This window comes from Staurois parvus, unplaced genomic scaffold (assembly GCF_062004578.1).
Source record: "Staurois parvus isolate SC_StPar_1 unplaced genomic scaffold, SC_StPar_1.0 ptg000068l, whole genome shotgun sequence".
Lineage (NCBI taxonomy): Eukaryota > Metazoa > Chordata > Amphibia > Anura > Ranidae > Staurois > Staurois parvus.
Genome location: NW_028317864.1, coordinates 3,858,273 through 3,871,249, shown reverse-complemented (window position 1 = coordinate 3,871,249; position 12,977 = coordinate 3,858,273). Strand labels below are relative to the sequence as shown.

Sequence of the window (12,977 nt, the reverse complement as noted above, 5' to 3'; positions counted from 1 at the left end):
ATATAATTGAAAGCATTTTATCATATCTATTCAAAAAGTACAAAAAACTGAAAGAAATAGAGAGCTGTCCTGTACACAGTTTCTGTGTCATCTCAAGGACTCTAATTAGCTCTCCTAGTTTATATTGTACCTTGAAACTACAGAATGATTAGTGTCTGTATTGCAGAGAGTAGCATAAGGGGAAGGTTTGAGCAGCTTAGCAAAAGACAACAGGACAGGACTGATACCACTCAGGAGTGGGAGTGCATTTCTGGGACATCAGGTAATTTACTGCCCTTACTGGGTATTCAGAGGGATAAATCATGGGATACGTGTATGTATTGCAGTGATGTACAGCATATTTGTTTTTTATTTTGCCCTGACATACACATACCCCAGCAGGGGCGGACTGACCATTTGGAAACTCGGGCACTGCAACAAATTCCAGCTGTCCCTCCCACAAAATCCACCAGCTCACTGGCAAAAGCCTGCTGGGAAAACAGCCATTTATAGTATGAGGACTACACCTTCACCATGAACCAACATCGGCCAAAGTGACCTTGGCCAATGATAGCTCAAGCAGTGCATTGTGGGACATTCAGTGGTAGGAATTACTGACCAATGGCGTTCTTAAAGTGTTACTAAACCCAAGACCCGGCATGCACTATATCTGGTCTCCCACAGTACACACAACATGGAAGTGTAATTTTTTTAGTAAATATAAACTGCTAAATACCTTTTCTCATCAGCAGTTAGAGCAGTCTTGTGACTTCTATCAGTGTCCAGCAGAGCACTGGTCAAAGATGGTAGGAGGAGTTTTCATTCTCTCACTGTCCTATGGGAGTGTAGGACCTCTGACCAGGGGCGGACTGACCATTTGGAAACTCGGGGTCAGTAGGGGGCCCCATGAGATGCCCCTGGTACCTTTTTCATAGGCTTTTTTGAGTTTGGGCAAGAATACAGGGGCCCCATGATCCCCTATTGCCCGGGGGCCCCATGAGTTGTCAGTCTGCCCCTGTACCCCAGTCACACTGGATGCGACTTTGCATGCCATACCTCATTGTCCGCAATTACAGCTGTCATATCGGTGTGGTTCCGACTTGGTTAGAGCCGCACCGATTTCTAAAGTAGAACATGCACTACTTTTGGTGCGATTTTCATAGACATCTGTGTCAGATGTCTTGCAAATTGCACCTGAAATTGGCATGTCACCTGACTTAGAAATCATGCAACTTCACTGTAAGTCGCACGATTTCTAAGTCAGGTTTGATGTGACCGGGGTGTAAGTCCTGTTTACTTGGAAATGTCATGTTCAGCTCAGGCATACTGCCTGTTCATGTTATCTTGGTGTTTAAGGTTTAACATTTTAACCCACCAAAAAAAAAGTGTTGCGTTGTAATACATACACCAAGTGAATCTAATATAATAAAATGCATGAAACAGCTTACATCATAATGATTAAATCACTAAATAAATCCACAGTTCATAAAAAGTGCACTCAATGGATAAATAATGTCAAAAAGTTCATAGAAAGTGCAAGTCAATCGCAGTCAAGTGCTGGAAAGATCAAGGTGCTCTATGTGTGCATCTGGAAATACTTGTGCCTCCAGTATTCTCCCAAGTGTGCGCCACCAAGAGGGATATTAGAGCCTTTTACCAGAATCTATGACCTCTATAAAAAGAAGGTCTAACATTGCGTAAGAGGGAGAACCCTCGATGGATAGATGGGTCACAGCTCATCTCTGGTCTGGGATCTCGCAGCAAATATGAGACAATATGCTCGCAAGGAGAATCAATCCAAGTAACCACCTGGTGTAGAATAACTTAGATTGCTTGAGGGTTTAGGTATTCCAGATATTGCAGCTTACACTATGCCTTAAGGGAGATCTCCAGCCATGTGTGATAACTAATAATTATCCATTATTTGAGTGCACTTTATATGAATTGTGGATTTATTTATTATGATGTGAGCTTGTTGTATGCACTTTATTATATTGGATTCACTTGGTTTATGTATTAACAAATTTATTTTGGTGAATTTACTTTGTAATGGTATGTGTTGATAAAGTGAGTGCTGCTTTCTTCTATTGGATTTTTTCTGATTTCTTTGTTTTGATTATTTGTGACACTTTTAGCGCAGGATATCTTTGCTGTTTAACATTTTAACCTGTCGGATGAAAAAAGTGCTATCAAATTTAGTTAAATTAATGTATTATTATGGCATTCTAGTATGCCGCAGTCCTCCAACACACCAAACTGGGACACTTGCACAGATCAAGGGTTCTGCCTTCTGACTGACTCCTCCAGATTCCGTCCAACACTTACCACATGCCTGAAGATCTAGGTACTTGATTGCGTGATCTCTGCTTGATCGGTCAATCTGGACTGGGTCCCTTTCCTCTGATAAAGCCTTCAGACATGTAGTGACCCATAAAGGGAACCTATAGGTGTGTTTTTGAGCACTTCTGTTACTCCATTCCATCAATACTGTTAACATCGCTTTATTTGATAGTTTCACTTCCAATGTCTCTTTGAATCTTACTAGTACACACTGTTGATGTCTGCCTTTTAGCTTTGCATGGATCAGGAGTTAGACTAAGGGTGGGCCAGCGCTGTGAGCCCCTGAATAAGGGTAAAGATAGTAACTAGAGAAGATGACCTTCGGCTGCCATTTTTTTCCTTCAGGCTTACGATGACAGAGTACCATTATTGTACACCTCAGCTCACCACCCAGCAGTGACCCAGTAGCCTTTAATGTAAAAACAACGAAGGTGCTCTGAGTAGGGGGAGAAGAACTACTGAACTGCTATGAGTGCTAATTTGGATGACTTTGGTGTTTCTGTGAACTTTAAAGACTGCGCAAGTCAATGAAAGCTTGTTCCATGCTCATTTACTGCTTATTTAGAATATGTAAACTTCAATGTCCTTAACCTGGGCCACAGGATCACTTTAGCACTTCCGTAGTGCTTTTTTTAATTGGCTAATTCATCTATTTTAAGTATTAATGTTGGCCACCCTAACAGTTAGGAACATGGTTTCTCTAAATGCCTCACACATGACGGTGATGAAATATTTCTGTTGCTGAAGCAACCACTCCAATCTTTCCTTTCATGTTCCTGTTGAAAACAAGGGAAAATCTGGCTGCTGTCCAAGGTTGATACATTTAAGACACCATTACACTTGAGATGAAACATGAAATAATAAGAACTTTTATCTGAAATCTATCTTGCTGCCCATTGCAACACAAAAGCGTAGAAGATAGAATCTAGTTACTGTGGACCATGTAATAGTTGGGGTTTTTTTTTCCACTCACATGCACATTCAAAGCCTTAGAAGGGGTTTTGACGGCACTGACATACTCGCGATAGATATAGTATGCTCAGTATATGGCAAAAATAGATCTAGTGTGTAATGTACTTGTATGCATACAGCTCACTTGCCTCTAATTGGTTGTAATTCCAGTTCCAATTTACTAAAAGCTCTAACCCCTTTATTGATATCAACATTACCACAAACCATGAGGAGATTATAATGTAGCATTAAGTATACTTGTTGTTCATGGGTAAAAGAGCAGAGAAATAGGTGTGTAATTTATACTCAGCAGTTTCTTGCATTTGATGGAATGACATAATTCAAAGGCAAGCTGTTAGGGGGAAAGTATCAAGCACTTTGCACTCAGGCAACTTTGTCTAACACACTGTTTACCATTGTGCTGTACAATGGGAGCTGTCGACTCCCCCTAGACTCCCGCTAGAAGGGGTTTGGCAAACCCATTCAGCGTAGCGGCACTCAGCATCCACCTGCCTCTAATGCACTTATGTCATGGACATGGGTCAAGCTGAGCTATACTTATCAATTCAGATATAAGTACAGTTACGCTCCGCTAATTAACACTTGAGGCATCCCGTCGTCAATATGCGAAGGCCTCCAGTAGGAAGGCACCTAACAATGGGTTTTTGAATGTATTCGTTTCTGTTAGACACGTGAGAAAGGCCTTGCAACTTGACATCCAAGTTTTTTTACACATGCATACCTTTCTGCCATACATTATACAAGCTTCAATAGCTTTATCAAATATGGTTGCAAAAGGACTGTGAAACGGAAAATAATACTTTGCTTTTAATTTAGATGTCAAATACACATACTTTCAATAAAAAAGTTATTCCTCTAGCAGTTATAATGTCAGCTGCATACGTTAACTATGTTGTAAAGAAAAAAAGGCTACTGACAGGGTATTCTTTTCCTTTCAGACGTCCTTATTCAGATATTTGCCTGAAATTACTGTATAGTGCTACTTGTATAATTCTGCAATTTTTATGCAGAGTGTTCGAGCAATTAGAAATACAAGCCTTGCTGTGTGTCGCAAGCTGCAGAAATCCTATACTTAAGCTGAGTGTTACAGGTATTAATGTCTGCAAAGGCTTTTCATGGCAAAAAGGGGTCCCATGCTGCTCTACCAACATCCCTTACTACAAAAAGGCAACATTCTCTGCACCACACTTGTGGTGCTTTATTACTGAAAATGCTGCCAGTGGGACAGTAGGTGGCACAGTGGTGTAATGGTTAGCACGTCTCCTTTGCAGCACTGGTGTCCCAGCTTCATGTTCTGGTCATAAACACTATCTGTGTGGAGCTTGTATGTTCTCCCTGTGCCTACATGGATCTCCTCTGTGTACTCTGTTTTCCTCTCACACTCCATAGACATACCGGTAGGGTAAATGGTTCCTTTCCAGATTGGTCCTAGTATGTGTGTTTGTGTGAGTATGTATGCATGTGTGATAGGGATCTTAGATTGAAAGCTTTCTGAGATCAGGGACAAATGTGAATCTAAAGTAAGTTAAGAACTGCATAAATTGCCTGCACTGTATAAATATCTGTAAGGCCTCATGCACATTGGGCGTTTAGCAGCAATCCAGTAGCAGTGGCACTTGGATGGTGCGCCTGTACCTTCCACCAGAACATAAACGCCGGAGCCTCATGCACCAAGGCTAAACATCCAATGTGCATGAGGTCTTTTAAGTAAGGAGCAGTTTTTAGTGCATTGAGCTGCCACCCCCTTTAAAATGAATGGACTGCTTTACCGTGACCTGTCACCTATAAAAGGAGGCTATTATCCCTTTAAAAGAAGTGCATCTATACTTAGTTTTCTCTGGCCTATGTCTTAGAGTGGCACGGCATCACTGCTCCATGGCTGCTGCACGTATTTAACCCACCTGCAAGATTTAAATACCTGTACCACTTGGGCAGGTCCAATCCCTGCTCACCCTGCCACATGCAGTATCAGGGTCCAGATCTGAATCTGGGCCTCTGCAGTGTCTGGTTTATCTGCTACGCTTCTGCTTGTTCCTTATCTGCTTCATCCTCTACCTTGACACTTGTGCTTTTCCTCCTAGGGTAATCCTGAGGGCTACAACCTGGCATTAGCACTCGGTGAAACCCATCTTCCCCTTGAGAAGCTCTGGTGAGGACCAGCTAGTGGTTGGACCCCTTGCCTCGGATGAGCCTGCGTCATCCACTAAGCAGGAGTATGTGTGTATTAGCTAACTACTCGTGAATCTCTCAGCTGGTACAGCTACTGGCCTTGGAGCTTGACTCCAGATCGTGCAATGCAATGATTCTTCCTGCCTTATAGTACAGCCTGCAATTAGGTATAAGCCAGGTATTCATACACCCAGAAAAAGTGATATACCTGCAGTGGATGGGAAGCAGTAATGCAGCAGGGTTTTAAGATGCAGGCCACCAAAAAGTTGAATATAGATGGATTTCTTTTAGAGGACTAACCACCTTCCATAAGTGACCTGTGGTTGACCTCCTGCTGCTTAGGCTAAGTGCCAGATAATGAAGGTGCTCATGGATCCATGTTACTTAGAAACTAGAGAAAATAAATTAAACAACTTGACACATTTTTGATTTGCTGTAACAGACACTACCATATATTTAAAGGTACAATGTACACAAGTTTTTTTTTCTTTTTTAATAGTTTGTTGTACAAAATAAAAACTCAGTTTAATGATACATTTTTAAAACCCAGTTTTCGAAGTCTCTTTAGCAGATATTTTAATGGTTGAAATAATCATGAGCCACTAGGTAGAAAGAAAAATTTCAGCTCTCTTTTCAAACTTTTAATATTTTTCCATACCCAGCTGATAAAAGAAACACCGAGTTTGGAGGAGTCTTAGGCATAATTGATTCATTACTCTCCCACTTGTATAGCAGGAAGATTTCATTGACTTGTTTGAAAATGGATTCTGCAAATGTTTGCTTTAATGGATGGAAGTGTGCTACAGAATCAGGAATGTATTTGTACAGCACTTTCAACAGCTTAAAGGAAGAAGCCTTGCCTGTGGCTTTTTTTATACTTGGGGAACAGGAGATATAAAATGATTAGAGAGATTGGCACGTAGACTCGATGAAATGTTTTGATCTATCGCCTTCCAAATCGGAAACTGAAGCCACCTTTCTTTCTATTGTAACCGTTCAACTCTTCAGCCAGTGATCCAAGGGCTGTGCCTACTCGTTTGTCAATTTGTGGTTCAAAGTCATCAACGTCATTCCCTTCGTCTCTCCTACCAAACCTAAACCTGAAGCCTGCTCTTTCTTTCCCAAAACCTTGGAGTTCCTTGGCTACGCTGAACAGTGACGTTGGGTCTGTTGATTTCTTATCTCTTAGGTTTGCAAGATGTAGAAGAGATGCTGGGATGTTCTCATCCCTGTCAGTAATTATTTTCCACAACTGAATCTTCTCCCAAGGTTCACCATCCTCCAAGCTTTCTTGTAAGCCAAAGCTAGATCCAAGTATCATAAGGAGCAGGAGAGACAGTCCGCTAGCACCCTTCATCTAGGAGATAAGACAGTAGATCACCATTACAACAGATCTCCAGCAGTAATTGGAGAGTAAAGTGTATGTGCAGCCAAAACATTTTTACTTTGGGATAGAGTAAAGAAGGGTTCGAACCCCTGATAGTTTTTTTGCTATCTAGGACGCCATAGAACAGATTTATCTCCATCCTGCTGACAGCATTTTCCCAGACAGAAAGTAAGGGGAATTCTCTAACAGGAATAAAATACTTTTTTTTTTTTTTTTAGTAAGGAAATGTCAAAAACCTGTCAGATTTTTTTTTTCCATATTTGTCCCTTTTGTAGATTTCTCTTACCTCCTATCTGGTGAAGTGTTGTCAGCAAGAAGTGAGAGCAAATGTTTCCAACATTTTGTACGGGCAAGCAAAAATTTACTGACAGGAAAACTTAATAAACGACCACGGTGCTCCACAGCTTCATTGAGAATTACAAGCCGACAGCCCCAAAGGCTGCCCGAACATGTAGTGTTCTCATTCACAGAATACTGCAAATGAGTGACATGGCCGGGCGGGCAGAGAAGATCCCCTGCTAGCTCTCACAACGGGGATCGCAGCTGGCAGCCCATTAATACGTTAACACTGTAACATGTTATGAAAGGTGATCCTTTAAGTATCACGGCGCTCATAGACTAAATAAGATACATCAGACTAAGATAAGATCATAGGAAAAGTATTGAGCTTCTTTGCAGAAGTACAATTCAAATTCTGCTACTTAAAAGACTCTTGTGGGACTTCTGTCCTGGTTGGTCGGTGATATTTATTTTAGGTCTTAATCTCATCATTGAGGTCTGGACTTTGGCTTAATAGTTTCCTAAACCTTAAAGCCAAACTCCAGAGAATTTTTTTTTTTTTTAAAGATTTTGGTTTGAGGACTTTATCAGACAGAACAGGGTGTAAGAGCAATTCTCCACACTTCCTGTGTATTTGATAGGTGTCAGGTAGAACACACAATGAGGGGCAATCCCAAGATCAAAAGAGAAGAGAAATCTATTTTAGCATGTAATGATTGAGCTGGCAGTTTTATCTTTACTTTTTTTTTTATTCTTCTGTGCTAACCTAGCATTGTCTATTGTCATCATATTATCACCAGAACGTCTCGAAAAATATTTTCTGCTGGTTGAAGAACTCAGCTCTAAGATAAGTCAAGTTTTAGGCACCCTCTGCGTGAAAAATTTGGACAGGTATCTTGACGAAGACAGTTTATGGGGATGTGGACAATGTTTTTGCCATGAACACACACCCACACAGGTTGAACTGGATGGACTGGTGTTTATTCAGCCTTGACAGCTATGTAACTATGTATTTTTGGTGGCTAAAGCTGGCCATAGATGGACTGAAATTTGGCCAGTAAAGCAGGAACCAGATGAATTTTGATCCGTCTATGGCCCCAGTGTCAGAATACAATAGCACAGCTGGGAGTATTGCCTCATCCATCTCAAATATGTCGATGGCAGAATTAGTTCATCTTTTGATCAGCTGTCTGGCTGATCAGAAAAAGGAAAAAAAAAAAAAAGATCCATCAATGGCCAAGTTAAGGGTTGATCACTTGTACAGTAATGCAGACACTGCAGCTTTTGTCATCAGAGCACTGAGAATACACCAGCTGATTAAAACTAATTAATCATTGCACACTGCCTATCTACATCCCCTCTTCATATTTAAAGAAATCTCAGTCCTGCATCTTGAGATGAATCTGTGGATCTAGAGGCTGTAGGGTGTCCCTCAAACCACCACTATATGCCATAAGTTATCTGGAGGCTTGAGTTTATCCCACCTGATGCAGAACAACTGACCAAACAATCCCAAATATATGCTGCCTCTTAAAAACCTGAATGACTTATACTTGAATCGCAAGCGGGGCTTCCACAACCCATAGATATCCTCATGTGGCCTCCCCCCCAAAAAACCTTAGAGCTATAATGTGACCATTCATATCTCACTCACTGCACCTCTGGGATACAATCTATAAGCTTTTTACTCTTAAAGGCTAAGTTCACCTTTAAAAAAAATAAAACAATGCACATCTTTTTACAGGCAAAAAAAGTGCTTTTTTTTTTCTTTGGAGCCTTTAAAGCATTGCACTTGCCATCAGCAGATCTGGGGGGCATCTCAACACTATACCAGTTTTTTTAGATGTCATATACCAAATTGTCCCACCATTTGGCATAGAAATACCTAGTTTAGAAATACCTGACGAAGACTGCACTAAATGGACAGAAGGATTCATAAAGGTATCCTGAACACAACCCTGGTCGTGGCACACTATACAGTTCTGTCCTGATGGTATTTAGTCCCCTTAAGACTTGCTAAGATCTATTCCTCAGCATTACCCTTACTTCCAAGGATGCAGGCAGGAATTCACCATGTTCCACATATGATGGACCAGGGTTCAATGGTTCTGGTCTACGTATGTTCACTCTTCAACAGATTCTAAATTCCCTAAGAATGCAAGAACAGCACTCCTGAACAAACGGATTGCAGATATCCCTACATATACCCAGACTTTAATATTCTTTATTTTTTTGGCAGCAAAAAGTTGTTCAACTAACCGCCTCTAAAAACAAAACTCTCTTGGATCATGCTTCACAAGAAACTGATTAGCATTCTCCAAGACAGGCCAAATCTGACAAAATCTCTGACCGTTGACTACAATATATGCAATCTACATATTAATAGGGAAAAGGCAATGATGTACTTGACCTGGCACTCGAGAAGTTACCCATTGATAAACCTTTGTGCCATCTTTTTTCTATTCTTTACTTTCCATCTGGTCTGGTATCATGGAGGAAGGCATCCAGCTGCTCTTGGGCCTTGTGAGTACAGACATTCCTAAAGGATATTAGAGACTGTGTGCTATTTAACCCCCTCTGGTGCTAGGAAGTCAGCTGAAGGTCCAGCCAAGGAAACACCAGCTGGTGTTCCAAAGAGCTTTATCCACCTGGTCTACTTTTAAAGGGTCACTGCTCTGGGGCTCTAAAAAATGTTGCTACTACTACTACCCCTGGAATTGATACTACTTTTTACTACTTTCTTAAACCTGAAGTCCACTTTGATTCAAGCAGTGACATAGCTTTTAAACAGAAAACATGCTACAAATCAAAGGCTAATCAACACACAGTGCACATTACGGGGGCTTTTTGGAATAGGCAGAAGGGCACAGTACACAGGGAGTCAGGATACACAGTACAGGTTCGGGGATACTGCCCGAACCATCATGGAACAGCTTAGTAAAAAGCTTGACTGTCTCGGCAAATCTTGGACAGTTGGCAAGTATGATGTAATGCAAGATTGTCATGGGGCACTGCCCAGGGGTACCCATGCATTATGACAGCCCTGTTTTGGAGTATCCCACTCCTCTTCCTCAACCCTATCCAAGTTCTCAAAAAAAAAAAAAAAACACCCCTAGACTGGTTATTGGAGAAACGTTTGAAAGAGCCTATATTCCTGTCTGCCGAGCAAAGTATATGTGGAAGACCTGGACAGTATTCCAGTGGCTCCTATGGGAGTAACGCTACAGAGACATGGAGCTTCAAGTGCCTGTTATATAAACCTTTTTAATCTATATTTTTGCGTGGTATTCCATGTATATCAAAACTTATTTTACTATCCATTTTGCCTTATTCAAACCTGTTTCAAACAAACATTTGTAATTTCAAAAATGATTGGAAAAGGTAAAAATACGCAGTTTTAATTGCAAATAACTAACATTTCATCAACGGCTTCTTTTTTGGGGAAAAAAACTGGAGGATCTTTTTGAGGGTTCTGTGTGCAAATATTTTGTGGGACCTTTGGGGGGGGGGGTCTGTATGCCTTTTTTAAAAATAGAAGTCAGAAGGGAACTGTAATTTGTCTGCAATTTAAAACCTTTTTAAATGTCAGTTCTATAAAAAAAAATCACTGTTACTGGCCAAATTGAATTTTTAAAAACCTTATTTTGTGCTGGTACAGTACATGTTTCAGGATAGTGACCCCTCCCCCCATATTATTTTTGACAACTCTTCGCCTATTAGCCCAACATATGGTTATTTCTGATTTGACAGATTCAGCTCTCATTGATTTTACTGGCCAGGCTCGGTATCCAAACTTTGAAGTTCATTAAACCTTTCTCAAACTGAACCCAGGGCAGTTCAGCTCATTCCTAACTCCCCACTGTCCTTTATTTTGTGGAACTGTCCTTCAGAACCAAATCCTTCTGGCCCTCTTTCAGCTCACTTTTGCCCCTTTTGTCTGATGTTTACACCTGTAAAACAAAATGTATGATTTCCCTACTGAATGTATTTTTGTTTAAATCTTTCATCCTGTCTTTTAAAGACGTGTTTCTCAACCTTTTTTCAGTCAAGGCACCCTTTAAAATTATGTACAGTTCCGAGGCACCCTATTCTAAAATGTGAAAAACTATTCGAATAGTTTTATACAATGCAGCAACATCCACACGTGTAGGACACCCAACATTAGAGGTGATTTATTCTTCCAAAGCAAATACACCTTTGCACACTGGTACTGACTAGTATGCCAGTGTTTCTCTTCTCCCTCATTTTTCCTCCATCACTGAGCTAATGTCACCCCGGAACTGATGGAGAGGGGGAGGGTCAAACGAGGATACTGTGCAGGCAACTGACATACTCCTTATCAGCTGATGTCATTGGCTGTCAAGAAGCCAGTGGCTAGAAGGTCATAAGGGTGCACAATGGAAACCTGTGGCTTTGTGTAACTAAAAGACAGGCTTGTTCCACCTGCGGGCTTGTGTTCAAATTTTGGGCAATTTTTGCCAAGGTTTCCCTGAAGAAACCTCAAAGCATCCCAGGGTGCCTGGGCAACCTGGTTGAGAAAGGCTGGTCTAAAGCAGTAGCAGAAATCTCTAGTGAGTTTAATTGATAATTTTTTTCTTTTAACCATTTGAGTTCCTGGGCCTTTTTTTCCCAAATGCCCTTGAGTCCCAGGGCATTTCTGCCATGTCTCAGTTATGCATATTGTACTTTCTACTGTTTTTAGTCTACCTTTAGGACTGATAGGACTCTTTGGTATTGGTAGTAGATTTGGATACATATGTTTTATTTCCTTTTTTAGGGAAAAAAAATTGTAAAATATTGGAAAAAAAAGCATTTTCCTGTCATTTCTCCTAGCACAAGGTTATGTAATTTGCATACACCCATATATTCGTCGCAAAAAATAATGAACAAAATCTGTTCAAAATGTTATCACATTAGTGTGATGTTTATGTAATGTAGAGGAATGTTAAATCTCAAAGTGAACTTATGCGGTTTATTTTAGGGGAGTTTTATTACCCTTTCACTCCTACGTTGCAATGCCTGCAGTAGAAAAAAACTGCATAAACTGTTAGAGTAACATTAAGATGAGATTAAGTAGGATTGACGAGGACACAAAATTGTGACTTCTTCACAGGTTTGCATTTGCTAAAAATTTTAAATGACATTGTGTTCACTTATGGTATCATTTGATACTTGCGCAGTAACCCCGAGTGTCATCCAGATCATCTTATGTCATTTTTGGGACCTAGGGATATTAATTTGTTTATATATATATATATATATATATATAGATAGTGCTTACCCCCGAAGGAGCTGCTGGATATGATGGGTTCTTTGTTGTGCTGCAACTCTTTAAGCTGCTAGTTCACCATTGACACCCCTGTGTAACTTAGGTGTTAGTATGCCACCACTCCCAAATAATACATAGAAAATAGGCCACAATCAACTAACTGGTAGACTGAAAGGATGTACTAGGGCAATGCTTGAATCAACAAGCAGGCAATTGAACAGATTTAAAGATGTACTAAATAATGTGAACACTAATCCATAAGATGGCAGTCAACTGAACTGTAGTGGCAATAACCAAATTATAACCGGTGCAACAGGGTAAAAGCATCAGTATCAACCCAAAAATAAAGGCTTGCACGTACACACTGCGCATTCAGCCCCCTATAGAGGGTGGGTGTATACTTTCCTTACAAAAGGGTACCCCTGGAGGTAACTACAAGTGCCTGGCACCTAATTATCAATATCAGCCCACTACGTCTGGGCCAGGAACTCGCAAACCCTAACATATGTTCAGGAGCACTGTCATGGTAGAGAATCCACTTGTCAGGCCACACTTCTGGTCTTTTCCTCTGAATAGGTTCCA

General features: G+C 40.7%; 1 protein-coding gene across 1 annotated transcript in view; it reads right to left on the bottom strand.

The window, feature by feature from the left end:
- Positions 1–6,079: 6,079 nt before the first annotated feature.
- QRFP (pyroglutamylated RFamide peptide) overlaps positions 6,080–12,977 on the bottom strand; it is a 93,891-nt gene continuing 86,993 nt past the window's right edge. The window contains exon 2 of the mRNA XM_089669169.1: positions 6,080–6,817. Coding sequence (XP_089525295.1) covers positions 6,404–6,817 — 414 coding nt within the window. The 3' untranslated portion in view covers positions 6,080–6,403. The remainder of the gene's footprint in view (positions 6,818–12,977) is intronic.